The following is an 18,378-nucleotide window of genomic DNA, read 5'->3' on the forward strand; positions in this document are numbered from 1 at the left end:
CGCGCTTTGCGCTCCCTTGCTTACGGTCGCGCTGCGCGCTCCCGGGGGCTTCGCGGGGTGGGCATGAGGTCGCGCTTCACGCTCCCTTGGCTTCGCCCCTGAAAACTAATACCGTCCCTGAGTCTTGTCTCGAAGAAATGAAAACTGAAAACTAAAAGCGAGAGCAAGAGTCAGGACGGCGGTAAACCCGGGCATCGACGTCGGAAGAAAAGATAAACTGGGCCATCGACGTCGGAAGGAGAGATAATTCGGACATCGACGTCGGAAGAAAAGATAAACTGGGCCATCGACGTCGGAGGGAGAGATAATTCGGACATCGACGTCGGAAGAAAAGATAAACTGGGCCATCGACGTCGGAGGGAGAGATAATTCGGACATCGACGTCGGAAGAAAAGATAAACTGGGCCATCGACGTCGGAAGAAGAGATAATTCGGGACATCGACGTCGGAAGGAGAGATAATTCGGGACATCGACGTCGGAAGAAAAGATTAACTGGGATATAAATCGTGTCATTGACGTCTGAAGGAGAGATAAGCACACGTTCCGACTGTATGACAGACCGCAGTCTATTAGATCTGGGTCTGTCAGACAGTCAGAGCGTGAATGGCGGGTATAAGCATAACGTGACACTGGAATTTTCCTTTAAAGCGCTTTAACTCTACGGACAGTAGGTCGTTCGCGCTGATATCCCAAGGTTATGTTAGGTTGAACAGATTGAGGGTTTTGAGGTAAAAGAATAGAGAATCGACACCTTCAACATCGTCAGATAGCGAGGGAGGTGAGGGCAAAGAGGAGCGAATGTGGGCATGAGTGACACAGACAAGTATATGTTGAATAGTGAGGATATCCCCACACTGGCAAATTTTCCCTTGGATTACGTTATATCGATATTTTTCTGTATATCACAAGAGCCTAGTGTACGTCACACGCTGTATATCGAGAAGAAGCGTGTACGTCACACGCTAATAATAATAATAATAATAATTCCAGTCCACTGGCTGTATTCGATTTTTTAATCAACTTTTCATTTAATTGGTATGTGCCTAGCTACATAAATTGAAAGTCTTTGTTTATTTACATCATATTTCCCCCTTTTATATTCTTTCTATCAATAACCTTAATTTAATACATTCTATCCAGTCCTTAATAGGTTAACGTGGTATGGCCACTGGCTGTATTCGATTTTTTAATCAACTCTTCATTTCAATTGGTATGTGCCTAACTACATAAATTGAAAGTCTTTGTTTATTTACATCATATTTCCCCCTTTTATATTCTTTCTATCAATAACCTTAATTTAATACATTCTATTTTTTCTTCTTATATTAAAATAGTCAGTTGGCAGTAAAAAGTAGCGCCAACGTTTTCGATATTAGTTCATAAGATGATTGTGATTATGAACAATGTACCTGTCAGAGAAAATACGACAAAATAAATACAAGCAGATTTTTCAAGGAATTAAGAATAAAAAACTTGATTGAAAAATGAGTATATTTTTGTGTGGCTTTTTCTTTGTCTCTTCAATATTCTAAGAAGAGAAAATACGACAAAATAAATACAAGCCGATTTTTCAAGGAATTAAGAATAAAAAACTTGATTGAAAAATGAGTATATTTTTGTGTGGCTTTTTCTTTGTCTCTTCAATATTCTAAGATAACAAAACAATTTCATACCTCACCAGAGAAGATTTAAAACTCTGAAAAGGATTTATATCTTGTTTATCCTGGTGGAATAGGACTAAAAATTCTGTTATTGTTTGTACAAATGCCAAGGAATTAGCTATTAAGCCATTTTCCTTGGAAATTATCTGTAAATACACACATTTATTGGTAAATACAAACACTTGGGTTGGACATAAAAGAAACCCAGATATTATTTCTGGACGTCCAAAGGGTTTTAAACCCCAATCTTTCCAAAACTCTGAATACTCACGAAAAGTATAATTAAGTCAGGGCCAGAAAGTCCTTCTACCCCAGCAGTCTAAACAAGGACTTATGTGAAGAACTTTTTATACACCGTATCAACAAAGGCTTCTTAGATAAAAAGAGAAAAGGAATTCCACCACTTTACGAACACCTGGTTAAATAAATCCTGAAAAGGATTTATATCTTGTTTATCCTGGTTGAAAAAGGACTAAACATTCTGTTATTGTTTGTACAAATGCAAAGGAATTAGCTATTAAGTCATTTTCCTTGGAAATTATCTGTAAATACACACATTTATTGGTAAATACAAAAACTTGGGTTGGACATAAAAGAAACCCAGATATTATTTCTGGACGTCCAAAGGGTTTTAAACCCCAATCTTTCCAAAACTCTGAATACTCACGAAAAGTATAAGTAAGTCAGGGGCAGAAAGGCCTTCTACCCCAGCAGTCTAAACAAGGACTTATGTGAACAACTTTTTATACACCGTATCAACAAAGGCTTCTTAGATAAAAAGAGAAAAGGAATTCCACCACTTTACGAACACCTGGTTAAATAAATACAAGTTGTATAGCAAAACAGTAAGCGACTTCTGTAGATAAGCGTTTTTTATTATTGTTATTTATTCACATTTTTTTTCTTGGCGTTAAAACCTTTTTAGCTGAATTCCCTTTAGGGATGAGCTAATCATTCTTTTAATTTCATAACCTATTTTTTAATTACTAAAAAAGGTTTGGCAGATTGAACTGTAACAACGGAGATCTTATCGTTTCGAAACCAAGGGAGAGCAGGATAGGAGAAAGCCAGCCGTTCCGAGAACGAACCTTGTCTGTTCAAGATAAAGTTCCGTCCTGGACGGAAGATCAAACAGTGCGTTAGCACTTACAACGCAGACTAACTAGGCTGGCCGATGGACTTTGTTTATTTCTTTTCTTGCTTGCAATCTACAGAAGTTTTTATCAATAATAATAATTCATTCGTGTTACTTTCTTCGTAAGTAAAAAAATATGAAAATACATAACTTGACGAAAAATCTATTCTAAAAGACAAAATTTTAATAATAAATACTTTAATCTCAATTCACATGACTAGATTTAAAATAGACCACAAGATAGCAGACCCCACATACTCACAGATCCAAGATGGGCCTTACTAATAGATGCTGAGTGCACTCCTAAAACATTTTTTTTTCTTTTCGGATACCAACCACGCGTTGCTTAACTTAAGTGATAATATAAGAAAAAGAATATTATTATGTTCCTATATTATTATGTTGCTAGTGTTGCTACTTGACAGATTGGCTCTCCTAGAGAAGTATAACTTCAGTGAGCTCCTAGCTGTTCTTTTTCCATGACAGTGGGATCTGCTATACTACACACATACAAACTAAATAGCAAATAAGGAGAAGTATGAACTTGTACAACTATCAACATACTCACAGATCCAAGATGGGCCTTACTAATAGATGCTGAGTGCACCCCTAAAACATTTTTTTTTTTTCTTTTATAAGTAAAATCTCCTTAATCTTTTACACTTACTGTTTAACTAGAGCAGTGGTTCTCAAACTTTTTTTTGCATGGCGCCCCCTTTGGGCATATTCTTTTTCCATGACAGTGGGATCTGCTATACTACACACATACAAACTAAATAGCAAATAAGGAGAAGTATGAACTTGTACAACTATCTCTAAGTAATCTCTAAAAAAAAAAATCTGGTGTGAACATCACACGACTTTCCTTATCCTATTGAATGATGCTTATTTGGGTGTTGTTCTATTGTAACTTTTACAATATCACTAACCGAATAGTCAGTATAGAAAACCGCCAAAAAATTGGCAAAATACCGCCAACCGCAGCACCTATCTTAACCAAACGTTTTGTGTTTCATTCTTGTCACATTTGTGGACTACATACCAAATTTCAAGTCTCTAGCTCTTACCGTTCTCGAGATTTTTTGTTTACAGACAGACACACACACATGGACCAATGGCTGAAACTTTGGATTTAGGCTCTAGGGACCTCAAAACGTGTTTTGGCACTAAAAACTGACCATCGAAAAACCCGATTACATTACTTTCCTTCCTATAGGATAAGGAGAGTAAAAATACAAGGAATATTTACAAGTATAATAAAAAGATTAATAGGTATAAGTATGTCTCCCACTCCTATTACCTACAATTTTTATTCTTTACAAATTTGGCACTTTAACACACTTCATGTCAAACTGGTAAATAAAATTATGAGCCACAGTAAAATTTTACTTTTTTTTCTGTAGGTGAACCTACCTACTGGAAAAGGTGCTGCTTGAATGGGACACAAAAGTCTCTTTACCCCAGCAATACGATACCAAGTACTTTTACGGTTTAATTCTCAAACAATGTTGAGGACAAATTTCCATTCTTTGGCTGGGATGGAACCTACGCCCTCCTGATTATGAGGCAAGCACCACTACACCACCGAGGTAGGTAGGTAGGTACTACCTTGATCGGGTAGAGAATTGCAGGTTTTGACAATTTAGTCAAGGTAAACTTTTTTTTTATGAGTGGACAGTTAACAGTAACTGATAGAATTCACAAGGTAAACTAAAATGGTCATATATTCCTTCCAGAAACTAAGACGATTTCTCTTCTTCTGAAGCCGTTGATAAAGCCTCTACTAAACAATAGGAAATTCACCATATTAAAGGGGAAATAGGTTCCGAAAGGAAACACACCTTCTGTTTCCTCTTCATAAGGATTTTTACTTTCCTTATCCTATAGGAAGGAGAAGGAATTTTTTTTTTGTCCATAATTCTAGGGCCAAACAAGGAACCTAAATACACATCTCAACATATCAACTTGGACTTCATATTTACATTAGTATCTACAAGACTGGCAAGCCAAGGTGTCCAAACTGGAGGCTGAAATGACCGCTTTGAAGGAGGAGAAGCAGAGAGTAAGTTGCAGAGACTCCCAAATTTTTGCGGTCCCTAACTTTGGAACAAGCTATTATTATTTGATGCAAATAAATTACAAATTACTAGTCAGTAGCGAGAACGAATCTTATCTGTTTAGATTAAAGTTCGCCCCGGGGGTAATCGAACTCCAGGACCCGTAGCTTCTAACTTGGCGATTTTTCCCCCAAGAGGATTGATAGATGGAGGTCTTATCGTCCCGAAATCGAAGAGCTGTAGATAGAAGGAAGAAGGAAGCCAGTTGTTTACCGGTTAAAAAAAAAAAAAATAGCGATATTTTTAAAATCGTATCTCGGGATCTAGAAGTCGTAGAAGAAAAACTCCCCTAGTTTCTCATTTTTTCTGCTCTTTGACTTTAAAACCTTACCTAAGTCTGGTCTATTTTGTCTTATGAGTTGTAATTTTAAAAATCTATTCTTCTTCTTCGCCTTTTTTGTGTCCAAAGCGATCACCCTAGTCAGGGCTGATTGAGAGGCTGACGAAAAACGCAGACCTCGTCTGCGAGGCTGACTAGGGTGATCGCTTTGGTTTTGGCTACAAGTCTTACGCGTGGATGCCCTTCGCAAATTTAATGATCTATTACCTTCTCTATTTCAGGAGACAGCTGAGCTCAAGGATCAATTGCGAGACATCATGTTCTATCTGGAAGCTCAGAACACGATAGCCAAAGCTGAGAACCAGTCGGAAATCCAGGACGGTCAGGTTATTATCATCACTTAAATCAGTCCTCCACATCTTGATGACCTTTTCAGTCCAGAACTTGTCAACAAGAAGTCAATCTGTAAAATATAGACATCAGATTTTATTAATTTATTATCTGCTCCTATTTTTCCCTCCTCTAACAAACACCCTATAACTCTGCCCCTGATAAATATTTTTCTGATCTCTTGCTCTGTGTACTCGAAATCACAAAAGCCCCTTATCAAATATTTTCCTAGATTGCAAAATTTTTAGACAATTGAATTGTTTAATCCATGAGTTGATTTTTTTTTTAAGGCCTGAATTTGCAATTACAAAACTATTATTGCTTAAAAAACCAAGACTCCTAATAACTTGAACTAAAAAGGTAGGTAGGTACCTTCAGTTTTCAGTTGAACAAAGGTAAATGGTAGAAATCATAGCCCTGAAGTCCTTTCACAGCCAAATAGATGTAGACAATGTGATAGGCCCCCGGGATGAAACAAATGGCCCCGACCACAAAGAACACAACACCCTGCAGGACTGATATCCCGTCTGTGAACACTGCCACAACTCCCGACACTATCAAACCTGAAATGAAAAATGATCAATTAAATAAATATTGTGGTGAGGCTTGATTTAAAATAGAATACCTACTTAAAATCTTTATTTCTTTCTTACATATTTTATTGTGAACTTTATACCAATAAAATTTAATAAAAATACATGAGACCTTGGTCAGACTGTGAGGGTGAAGGGATTTATCAGTTTTATCCCAACAGGATGAACCAGGCAAATTCCATTCCATCTCTGAAACAGTGCATTCAAAATTTAAATAACCGATATGGTGCTGAATAAATTTCTTTGAAATTTCTATATGCTTTTTGCCTTTGCTTATTTTACCTTCTTTAGAACCTTTCAGCATATGGATAGCAGATTGATTGTCTATGTAAAGAGTTGTTGGCTCCTCCGAATCTAGTATTCTGAGTTCAAGTCCAATCCTTCTCAAAAGACAAAGCTCATCAATGCTTGATACAGCAGCTCTGTATTCAGCCTCTGCGGTAGATGTAACAACTAAACGCTGTTTCTGAGCAAACCACAAAACTGGTCCTCCACGCATAATTAATACACCAGTAGTTGAACATTTACTTACAGGGTCTCCTCCAAAGTCTGAGTCTGAATAGGCTGTTAACACCACGCATAATTAATACACCAGTAGTTGAACATTTACTTACAGGGTCTCCTCCGAAGTCTGAGTCTGAATAGGCTGTTAACTCTGATTCTCCATTGTAATTGATTCCTTGTGATTTTGATCCTTTGAGATATTGAAAGACACGAGAGCAGGATAGGAGAAAGCCAGCCGTTCCGAGAACGAACCTTATCTGTTTGAGATAAATTTCCGTCCTGGACGGAAGATCAAACAGTGCGTTAGCGCTTACAACGCAGACTAAATAGGCTGGCCGATGGACTTTGTTTATTTCTTTTCTTGCTTGCAATCTACAGAAGTTTTTATCAATAATAATAATTCATTCGTGTTACTTTCTTCGTAAGTAAAAAAATATGAAAATACATAAATAACTTGACGAAAAATCTATTCTAAAAGACAAAATTTTAATAATAAATACTTTAATCTCAATTCACATGACTAGATTTAAAATAGACCACAAGATAGCAGACCCAACATACTCACAGATCCAAGATGGGCCTTACTAATAGATGCTGAGTGCACCCCTAAAACATTTTTTTTTTTTCTTTTATAAGTAAAATCTCCTTAATCTTTTACACTTACTGTTTAACTAGAGCAGTGGTTCTCAAACTTTTTTTTGCATGGCGCCCCCTTTGGGCATATTCTTTTTCCATGACAGTGGGATCTGCTATACTACACACATACAAACTAAATAGCAAATAAGGAGAAGTATGAACTTGTACAACTATCTCTAAGTAATCTCTAAAAAAAAAAATCTGGTGTGAACATCACACGACTTTCCTTATCCTATTGAATGATGCTTATTTGGGTGTTGTTCTATTGTAACTTTTACAATATCACTAACCGAATAGTCAGTATAGAAAACCGCCAAAAAATTGGCAAAATACCGCCAACCGCAGCACCTATCTTAACCAAACGTTTTGTGTTTCATTCTTGTCACATTTGTGGACTACATACCAAATTTCAAGTCTCTAGCTCTTACCGTTCTCGAGATTTTTTGTTTACAGACAGACACACACACACGGACCAATGGCTGAAACTTTGGATTTAGGCTCTAGGAACCTCAAAACGTGTTTTGGCACTAAAATCTGACCATCGAAAATTTGACCCGATTACATGACTTTCCTTCCTATAGGATAAGGAAAGTAAAAATACAAGAAATATTTACAAGTATAATAAAAAGATTAATAGGTATAAGTATGTCTCCTACACCTATTATTTTTATTCTTTACAAATTTGGCACTTTAACACACTTCATGTCAAACTGGTATTATGAGCCACAGTAAAATTTTACTTTTTTTTCTGTAGGTGAACCTACCTAGTGGAAAAGGTGCTGCTTGAATGGGACACAAAAGTCTCTTTATATTACCCCAGCAATACAATATCAAGTACTTTTATGGTTTAATTCTCAAACAATGTTAAGGACAAAATTCCATTCTTTGGCTGGGATGGAACCTACGCCCTCCTGATTATGATGATTATGAGGCAAGCACCACTACACCACCGAGGTAGGTACGATTGGGTAGAGAATTGCAGAGTGTAACCGGTTTTGACAATTTAGTCAAGGTAAACTTTTTTTTATGAGTGGACAGTTAACAGTAACTGATAGAATTCACAAGGTAAACTACTATGGTCATATATTCCTTCCAGAAACTAAGACAATTTCTCTTCTTCTGAAGCCGTTGATAAAGCCTCTACTAAACAATAGGAAATTCACCATATTAAAGGGGAAATTGGTTCCGAAAGGAAACACACCTTCTGTTTCCTCTTCATAAGGATTTTTACTTTCCTTATCCTATAGGAAGGAAAAGGAAAGTATTTTTTTTTCTTTGTCCATAATTCTAGGGCCAAACAAGGAACCTAAATACACATCTCAACATATCAACTTGGACTTCATATTTACATTAGTATCTACATATTTCCGAAATATACATAAGCTCACTCTCTCCATTACAGCAGCCTCATACAAAAAAGCAGGATTACCTTGTAAAAAAAAATCAAGGTATTTTTCTTTTGTTAGCCTTGGTCATTAACGGCCAATAACTCTCACATACTTTCACACCTTTTCCATAGAATGCAAACTAGCTTTCATACTTTGTAGATTCGTATAAGCTTAACCCATCCTTTGGGGCAGTTACCCCTACAACTACGTGTCAGATTGGGCTTTTAGTGTATTTAGTTAAGCTTTCATACTTACTTTATATACAGAGGCAAAGTGATTAGAAAGCTTCAAAGGCTGTATGGTCATTAACGGCCAATAACTCTCACATACTTACACACCTTTTCCATAGAATACAAACTAGCTTTCATACTTTGTAGATTCATATAAGCTTAACCCATCCTTTGGGGCAGTTACCCCTACAACTACGCCTCAGATTGGGCTTTTAGTGTATTTAGTTAAGCTTTCATACTTACTTTATATACAGAGGCAAAGTGATTAGAAAGCTTCAAAGGCTGTAGCAGAAAATAGTTCAATTGATTGACATTTTGCTGTCCTTAGTAAATATAAGTTAATGACTTTGTTCCCATGACAGGTTAGTCCTTTGATCACTTGACAGTTTAGTTCTTTGATCATTTGACCACTCAGTCCTTTGATCACTTAAATCAGTCCTTCACATCTTGATGACCTTTTCAGTCCAGAACTTGTCAACAAGAAGTCAATCTGTAAAATATAGACATCGGATTTTATTATCTGCTCCTATTTTTCCCTCCTCTAACAAACTCCCTATAACTCTGCCCCTGATAAATATTCTTCTGATCTCTTGCTCTGTGTACTCAAAATCACAAAAGCCCCTTATCAAATACTCTCCTAGATTGCAAATTTTTTAGACAATTGAGTTGTTTAATCCATGAGTTGATTTTTTTTTTTTTTTAGCCTGAATAACAGCCAATTACAAAACTACTAGTGCTTAAAAAACCAAGACTCCTAATAACATGAACTAAAAAGGTAGGTACCTTCAGTTTTCAGTTGAACAAAGGTAAATGGTAGAAATCATAGCCCTGAAGTCCTTTCACAGCCAAATAGATGTAGACAATGTGATAGGCCCCCGGGATGAAACAAATGGCCCCAACCACAAAGAACACAACACCCTGCAGGACTGATATCCCGTCTGTGAACACAGCCACAACTCCCGACACTATCAAACCTGAAATGAAAAATGATCAATTAAATAAATATTGTGGTGAGGCTTGATTTAAAATAGAATACCTGGGAGGGAAAGAGAAGTAGACAAGGAAAGAGATTGGTGTAGATGAGAAGGAAGGTTAGGGAAAAGAGGGAGAGATAAAGGAGGAGAGAAAGGGTAGTATGATGAGGAAGAAAGAGAGAACTTGAGCACCTATTCTTGGAAATGTCATTACTTAAAATCAAACAGGTAGCTCTGCCTGAGCGCTGAAAGTAACATCCAGAAAAAGAGAAATAAGAGGTAGAGAGGCAAAGAAATAGGAAGGAGATATAAAAAAAGAAATAGGAGGGAGAGAGAAAGAGGAATAGGAGGGAGAGAGAAAGAGAAATAGGAGGGAGAGAGAAAGAGGAATAGAAGGGAGAGAGAAAGAGGAATAGGAGGGAGAGAGAAAGAGAAATAGGAGGGAGAGAGAAAGAGAAATAGGAGGGAGAGAGAAAGAGGAATAGGAGGGAGAGAGAAAGAGGAATAGGAGGGAGAGAGAAAGAGAAATAGGAGGGAGAGAGAAAGAGAAATAGGAGGGAGAGAGAAAATGAAAGAAGGGGACATTTATTAGGTAAGCCGGAGGGAGTAAAATGTACGAGAGGATGAAAGTGGGAAGCAAGGGGAAAGGGGGGAGGTTGGGTGGAAAAGGACGTCGGTGAAAAGGGGTGGTGGTGAAAGGAGGGGACATTTATTGGGGAAGCCGGAGAGAGAATGAAGAGTGGAAGACGAAATTAGTGTGGGTATGTGGAGAAAAGAGAAATAGGAGGGAGAGAAAAAGAAATAGGAGGGAGAGAGAAAGAGAAATAGGAAGGAGATATAAAAAAAGAAATAGGAGGGAGAGAAAGAGAAATAGGAGGGAGAGAGAAAGAGAAACAGGAGGGAGAGAGAAAGAGAAATAGGAGGGAGAGAGAAAGAGAAACAGGATGGGGGTGGTGAAAGGAGGGGACATTTATTGGGGAAGCCGGAGAGAGAATGAAGAGTGGAAGACGAAATTAGTGTGGGTATGTGGAGAGTATTGGGAAAGGCAGAATTGATAGAATAACAAGTGATTTATTTTCATTTATATTTTGTTATGAATTAACATAATGATTGGAGGTAGGTTGCTAGGTATGTAAAAATGTTGTTCTCATCATGTGGAAGGTTGATTCTACTGGAATTTCGATCGCCCATCTGATGATAGGCATACTACGGGATGGGCATGCTATGACACAGACCACACGAGTCTAATGTAGCACTTGCTTTATTTGCTACGAAATCATAATAATATTAATAAAACGGCGGTGGAAGATTCATCTTAAAAAAAAAAAAAAAAAAAAAATTTAAAAAGAAGGGAGAGAGAAAGAGAAATAGGAGGGAGATAAAAAGGAATAGGAGGGAGAGAGAAAGAGAAATAGGAGGGAGAGAGAAAGAGAAATAGGAGGGAGATAAAAAGAAATAGGAGGGAGAGAGAAAGAAATAGGAGGGAGATAAAAAAAGAAATAGGAGGGAGAGAGAAAAAGAAATAGGAGGGAGAGAGAAAAAGAAATAGGAGGGAGAGAGAAAGAGAAATAGAAGGGAGAGATAAAAAGAAATAGAAGGGAGAGAGAAAGAGAAATAGGAGGGAGAGAGAAAAAGAAATAGGAGGGAGATAAAAAAAGAAATAGGAGGGAGATAAAAAAGAAATAGGAGGGAGAGAGAAAGAGAAATAGGAGGGAGAGAGAAAAAGAAATAGGAGGGAGAGAGAAAAAGAAATAGGAGGGAGAGATAAAAAGAAATAGGAGGGAGAGAGAAAGAGAAATAGAAGGGAGAGAGAAAGAGAAATAGGAGGGAGATAAAAAAGAAATAGGAGGGAGAGAGAAAGAGAAATAGGAGGGAGAGAGAAAAAGAAATAGGAGGGAGATAAAAAAAGAAATAGGAGGGAGATAAAAAAGAAATAGGAGGGAGAGAGAAAGAGAAATAGGAGGGAGAGAGAAAAAGAAATAGGAGGGAGATAAAAAAGAAATAGAAGGGAGAGAGAAAGAGAAATAGGAGGGAGAGAGAAAAAGAAATAGGAGGGAGACTAAAATCTTTATTTCTTTCTTACATATTTTATTGTGAACTTTATACAAATAAAATTTAATAAAAATACATGAGACCTTGGTCAGACTGTGAGAGTGAAGGGATTTATCAGTTTTATCCCAACAGGATGAACCAGGCAAATTCCATTCCATCTCTGAAACAGTGCATTCAAAATTTAAATAAATTTATTTGGCAGACATTGAGATTCCCTTGTTTTCCTTTCAAATGTGTAGGACCTCCTACCTTTTTTTAAAGCAAAGTTCTACAATTAATTGAACCACTAGTAGGTACATACTTATAATACCCACTAAAACAATCTGCAGTTCAGGACAAGCCTATTAAACATGGCTAGAGACCAACACCCTGGTGTATGGCTGATAGAAAAGATATTTTCTCTATTTTGTCATCAGTGTCATCACCTTTCGGCTATAGCTAAAGCTAGTACAACAACTAAAACAATACTGACCTGTTCCTATGAAGAACAGCAGAGCAGCACCAAGCACCAGTTTCCAATTTTCTTTAACTTTTGGATGAGTACAGCACCAGCTGGAGTCGTCAAAGATGTTGGAGTAGTTATGGATATAAGAATCACTATCCCTTGAGAGACTCTGGAAGTAAACAAGTTCAGAAAATAGTAGTAACTAGTACCTGTTGTTTACCTGATAAGTTGTCAAATTATCATGTACATATCATTATCCTATCAAAGCAATACCTACTCCTTGTACCATAAATACAAGACTTTTTTTTTCCATTTATAAATTACAATTTCCCAAATATGAAAATAGATACTTACATCATCGTACTTAGATTTATATTGATTATTATGTAGGATATTGTATGATATGATATTATTTGACATAATATTGTTGACACCATTCATATTCAATGTTTGTGACGATGGGACATTGTCCAGATTGACCACACAATCCTCCGCATTCAATGCAATACTACTGTTAGTCAAAGACTTGGGTTTTAATGGAGATTTCTCAGATGTAGAATTATTGTAGTTTTTTATTTCATCCATTTCTTCTTGGAAAGCGTCATCAATAGAAAATCGGTTGTCTCCCTTTGTGAATATCCTTGCCATGATGGGAATTTTGTTGGTCCCTTATCTGATTTCAAACTGTAAGGTGGATGTTTGATGTGTGGCAATTTAAAAGGAGAGTCATTGAGAACATGATAAAGCACAGAAGCACACTAAAGGTTCACTTTGACAACAGAAGGAGGCTTTACAGCAATGCTTATAGCACAAACAATTTCAAGAGATGTGTAAATATTTTGTGTGATTTCTTTCCTGGAAACTAAAAACTACACACCCTGCACTGAACTTTCAAGTACAATAAAGTCAAGATTAAAGTAACCCTTCCTATTCTGTGGGAAAAGAAAAAATTTTGTTTTAAATTTGACAAAAACACTTCCGCAAAATCCGCAATCTGCTTCTTGCTTCTGCCTTTTCCTTTTTGGCTTTTTTTATTTTTCTTTTTTTTCGGAGTCGGAGAAGTTATGGATGTGAAGCGAGTAAGAAAAAAATCTATTGAACATCACACGACTTTTTATTACCTTACGTAACTTTTATATATTTCTCTTTTGTGTAACCTATATCTATATAGGTTCACTATACTCGTAGAGTGTAATGAAAAGTAAATTTTTTTGGCTGAAACCTTGCACCGACAACTTTTATTTCTTACAGAAATGAAGCTAGCTCCTTTTCATCTCAACTTCTCCTTCTTTGTTCTTCCTTTTCTCCCTTCCCTTCTCCTTCTAGAAGAAAAAAAACACTTCCGCAATCTGCTTCTGCCTTTTTGGCTTTTTTTTATTTTTCTTTTTTTTCGGAGTCGGAGAAGTTATGGATGTGAAGCGAGCAAGAAAAAATCTATTGAACATCACACGACTTTTTATTACCTTACGTAACTTTTATGTATTTCTCTTTTGTGTAACCTATATCTATATAGGTTCACTATACTCGTAGAGTGTAATGAAAAGTAAATTTTTTTGGCTGAAACCTTGCACCGACAACTTTTATTTCTTACAGAAATGAAGCTAGCTCCTTTTCATCTCAACTTCTCCTTCTTTGTTCTTCCTTTTCTCCCTTCCCTTCTCCTTCTCCTTCTAGAAGAAAAAAAATAAATAAAAAATCTGAAGAGTGAAGAAGAAAGAAGAAAGATTGAAGAAGAAAATCAGGAATAGGTAGCTTTTGCAAAATTGAAAATTTGATCCGAGATTTTAGTTTTAGTTAGTGAATTTGCCAATTTGCAGATTGTGAATACTAGCTGAGCACCCTTTAACTCCAGAAGAAAAAAAATAAATAAAAAATCTGAAGAGTGAAGAAGAAAGAAGAAAGATTGAAGAAGAAACAAGAAAATCAGGAATAGGTAGCTTTTGCAATATTGAAAATTTGATCCGAGATTTTAGTTTTAGTTAGTGAATTTGCCAATTTGCAGATTGTGAATACTAGCTGAGCACCCTTTAACTCCTTTTTCAACTATCCCCAACTCTGCTTTTCCAGTTTTCTTTCCCAAAATTTTCTTCCAAGTTAGACAAACGCAGGAGGATCAGGTGTTCTGGGATCCTCTTGCCAGTCTTACCTATCAATAATTTTTCTGTCAGTAAAATACCTATTTTGATAGGTATTTGCTCATCATGCAAAAAGAACCGCAATCAGGTGGTCGAAGGGTCAGATAATATTTTCAACCAGGTAGTCCAAGGGTCAAGGAAAATTGTAAATGTTACTTACGGGAAAAGCCCGACGAGCGGTTAAAACCTAGGATTTCCCGGTGTAACCTAGGATTCCCCAGATCTTTTGGAAAAAGTCCATGGGAACGAAAACCCCGAAAAAGGGATCTATCCGCTATTAAGTATCAGCCATTCAAAAAAGGGTGTACTCTCTGTAGAGTCAGTACTTGGTGTGTACTGTGTAGTATACACTGTGTAGCGCCCACGATGTCTGCCGGTCTGCGTGGGTGAAAGTGGGGGTGTTTGAGAGATTGTGAAAAATGGAATGAAATGTAAAATGTTGTAGGAGAGGGCGGAGAAGAAGAGCACATCTTGGAAAAGGAGGGGATGTGAACTCTACAAGAGGGTGGGAGTGGGAAGCAAGGGGAAGAGGGAAGGTTGGGTGGAAGGGGACTTTGGTGAAAAGGTGGGGGGTATGAAAGAAGGGGACATTTATGGGGAGAGCCGGAGGGCGTAAAATGTACAAGAAGGCGGAAGTGGGAAGCGAGGGGAAGAGGGAAGGTTGGGTGGAAGGGGACTTTGGTGAAAAGGTGGGGGGATGAAAGAAGGGGACATTTATTAGGTAAGCCGGAGAGAGTAAAATGTACGAGAGGATGAAAGTGGGAAGCCCAACTTTCAACCTTTAACTGTTTTGGTTCAAAAGTCAACTGACCCCCTCCCTTTACCAATAGATAAACATCAGCCGCCATTAGAATTAAGTTTCCAATACAATAACAGTAAGCATTTGAAAAATATAACCTGTAACTTACACATTACACAAACGATCTAAAAAAGTATTTTGCTATAAAGAGGGTGATTGTACCTATTATCTATGGTTAATAGCTTACATAATAAATGGTAAATGATTTAATAAAAATAAAACCAAAAGAATACATATACATTAAATCTTCACGTATAACTTTAAGACAACTATTACCGACATGACATACCTAATACTGACATGACTGATGCGAATGCTTAATATCGACTGTTCTCGGGGATTCAATGAAGATTGCTGTTTTGACCCCCTTTTCTGCCATAATCTTGAACAGTTCTTTACCGTCTTCAATGAATTGTTCCTTCTTCCTAGCATAGGGAACTCCTTGCTTCCGGGGGGCATTGAAGAGCTGGAAATGTATATATATATATTTATACTTATTCATTATATTATATATGTATAAAAAACAATTTGCTTTCTCTTTAATTTCTCTTTTTTTTTTTTTCATTTTTATTTATGTAGGTACTTAATTTTTCTCTGATATTATTATTATTAGTTCAACACACCCTAAACATTTCCCTAAGCAGAGGAGTTATGCACTAGACCTACTGAGAGATTCTCATTTCTACTCTGCAAAGGATCTTTGTTGAGGAAATCCTCATTCGATATAGAAGATCAAAAGTACAAGCTGTATACAACACTAGGCGCAAAATACTTCCAGACAAACACCCTGCCCCTTGAGTAACTGACTCACTCACTCACTTATAGACATTCTAACCCGCTTCTAGATGGGCTAGGGAGATGCGGTTTTCACCATGGGATTACTTATTTTGTACATACTGGGAAAAAGCGAAGTCCGAGGAATGCGAAGCGCTACGATCACGTTGTAGAACCTGTGGAAAGAAGGAAATTCCTTATTAGTCTCAATTCACCAGTTAATCAATTGTACATAAAACATATACAGGGTGTCCACCAATGTATGACCCACTCAAATTGCTCCGAATCTGTTTTCAATAAAATATACACCATCGGAAGAAACCGTTGATTTTTACAAATTGAAATGAAAACTGAAAATGAAATATGAAAATTGTGAAATATGAAAATTTACAAATTGAAATGAAAATTGTGAAAACTTATCTCAACCGTGCGAAGTCCGAGGAATGCGAAGCGCTACGATCACGTTGTAGAACCTGTGGAAAGAAGGAAATTCCTTATTAGTCTCAATTCACCAGTTAATCAATTGTACATAAAACATATACAGGGTGTCCACCAATGTATGACCCACTCAAATTGCTCCGAATCTGTTTTCAATAAAATATACACCATCGGAAGAAACCGTTGATTTTTACAAATTGAAATGAAAACTGAAAATGGTTTTTTGTATGGTAGGTACCTAACCCAAGTATGTACTTACCTATAAAGCGTTAGGTATCTCTACTCATTTGTGCAAAGCCTTTTTGGAACCTGATTAAGTGCTAAATTTTGAGCATTTTGATCAATCAATTTTCCTATGAAATAAAAAGATACTTATAAATATAAATCTATGTATGAAATAGAATAAAATAATAGGCAGGTAGATACATATTTATATCAAAAAGAGTTCGCAAAACTCAGGCCTTTAGATTTCAGCCAAAGTCGCTCGAACTTGGCACAGAGATTCGATAAATTATGTACATAGATCAAAAATATCCTTGGGCTCTGTTTCCAGAAGGTACGGTTCGGCTGTTATTCCGGACCAAAGTTCCGGTATTTAGGATTATACAAGAAAAAGCTCAAAAGGAACTAGCGCTTCTCACGACTTTATCTTTAGCCACAGGTCGCTCAAATTTTGCCGACAGCTTCGATAGATTATGATGATCAAAAGTGTCCGCGGGCTGGACCTCGAGAAATGTACGGTACGACCGTTATTTAACGCCAAATCTTGGTAAAAGCTTAAAAACTATACACAAATAAATCAAAATGAGAGGTTTAATATTACCATCAGCTTTGCCTTTAGGTAAGGTTGATTTTGGTTTCGGAGCATAATTTTCCCCTCATTGAACGTGGGATTTTTCCAGTCTGGCGTGGGATTTTTCCGCCTTTTCAACGTGGGATTTTCCCCTTTTCGTTTCAAGCACACTCAAAAGCCCCAAACCCCCTTTTTTCCGTACGGCGTTTTTGTGCTTTCTAACTTTGTTTTTCTCTTCCATTATCTTTCTCGTTCAGCATTTTGAGAGCGCTTTCTGTCGAAGTCAAAAGCTCGAAAGCAAATTTGTTCGAGAAAGAAATTTTGTGAGGAAAAACGCTATCGGATTTTTTTAATAGTCTTAAAAAAAATTCTGACTTTTTTAGTTTGTTTTTAAACCTTAATAATAGTACGTTGTTTTAGTAATATTAATAATGCATAATGCAAGCCCTATTTTCATAGTGGTCTTTTAAAAGTTGGGTGTTTTTGGGTGCTTGAAAGTTTAATTGTGGTAGATTAGGGGATTGAAATTCCCCCACGTTTTTTGTCTGTTGAAAGTTCAGTGTTTTGCTGGGTTTCTAAATTTTTGCTCTCTCGAAATTTGATATAGTTTGACAGTTGTGTGTGTCCAGGTGTCCACAGTTCAACCTTGATTGTGGTACGTCTCTCTGTCTGACTTTATTATTCGCTTTCCCTCTCTCACTCTACTTGGGTTTCTCTCCCTCTCTCTCTCTCTACAATAGGTGTTATCTTTCTTTCTATTACTTTTACTTCGAACGGTTGGTCCAGTGGTAACGGGAGCACGGTTGGTCCAGTGGTAACGCGCTTGCTTGCCATGCAGAAGGTCCCGGGTTCGAATCCCACCATCGACAAAAATTTGTACTCGTTTTTCGATTGCAAATATTTCAACGGGTTACTTTCTGGTGTTCTCGTGTTGACCCAGCACCTAAATGGGAAGTATTGTGCCCCTTCTCGCCCATCTGACGAAAGGCAAACTACGGGATGGGCATGCCACGCCACAGGCCACATCAAGCGT

The 18,378-nt window shown here is 37.1% G+C and overlaps 1 protein-coding gene and 3 long non-coding RNA genes across 5 annotated transcripts; 1 reads left to right on the forward strand and 3 right to left on the reverse strand.

Moving 5' to 3' along the window:
- Window positions 1-231: 231 nt before the first annotated feature.
- Window positions 232-1,529, reverse strand: LOC113471660. The gene is made up of 2 exons (XR_003394276.1): window positions 1,293-1,529; window positions 232-1,117 (listed from the first exon to the last, which is right to left on the reverse strand). It is a non-coding gene; the product is annotated as an uncharacterized LOC113471660 (long non-coding RNA).
- Window positions 1,530-1,567: 38 nt separating this feature from the next.
- Window positions 1,568-3,348, reverse strand: LOC113471662. Its single transcript, XR_003394278.1, has 2 exons — window positions 2,474-3,348; window positions 1,568-2,077 (listed from the first exon to the last, which is right to left on the reverse strand). It is a non-coding gene; the product is annotated as an uncharacterized LOC113471662 (long non-coding RNA).
- Window positions 3,349-4,784: 1,436 nt separating this feature from the next.
- Window positions 4,785-5,573, forward strand: LOC113471661. Its single transcript, XR_003394277.1, has 2 exons — window positions 4,785-4,859; window positions 5,476-5,573. It is a non-coding gene; the product is annotated as an uncharacterized LOC113471661 (long non-coding RNA).
- Window positions 5,574-5,629: 56 nt separating this feature from the next.
- On the reverse strand, window positions 5,630-13,401 carry LOC103519502. Of its 2 annotated transcripts, none has more exons than XM_008484589.3 (4): window positions 12,761-13,401; window positions 12,434-12,575; window positions 5,957-6,147; window positions 5,630-5,657 (listed from the first exon to the last, which is right to left on the reverse strand). In XM_008484589.3, the coding sequence occupies exons 1-3, from the start codon at window positions 13,052-13,054 to the stop codon at window positions 5,966-5,968; spliced, it is 618 nt and encodes a 205-aa protein (XP_008482811.1). In that variant the 5' UTR covers window positions 13,055-13,401; the 3' UTR covers window positions 5,630-5,657; window positions 5,957-5,965. The 2 variants fall into 2 exon arrangements, with proteins under 2 accessions (XP_008482811.1, XP_008482810.1); XM_008484588.3 differs by lacking the exons at window positions 5,630-5,657; window positions 5,957-6,147 and adding exons at window positions 9,099-9,425; window positions 9,719-9,909.
- Between the last annotated feature and the right edge of the window lie 4,977 nt (window positions 13,402-18,378).

This window comes from Diaphorina citri, unplaced genomic scaffold, assembly GCF_000475195.1.
Source record: "Diaphorina citri unplaced genomic scaffold, Diaci psyllid genome assembly version 1.1 scaffold2762, whole genome shotgun sequence".
NCBI lineage: Eukaryota > Metazoa > Arthropoda > Insecta > Hemiptera > Psyllidae > Diaphorina > Diaphorina citri.

Coding starts and splice junctions, on each gene's coding strand:
- LOC103519502 (XM_008484589.3), bottom strand. CDS start 13,054: ATGGCAAGGATATTCACAAAGGGAGACAACCGATTTTCTATTGATGAC. Junction 12,576..12,760: donor ATAAATCTAAGTACGATGAT/GTAAGTATCTAT, acceptor GTTTACTTCCAG/AGTCTCTCAAGGGATAGTGA. Junction 6,148..12,433: donor GCTGTTCTTCATAGGAACAG/GTCAGTATTGTT, acceptor TTTTCATTTCAG/GTTTGATAGTGTCGGGAGTT.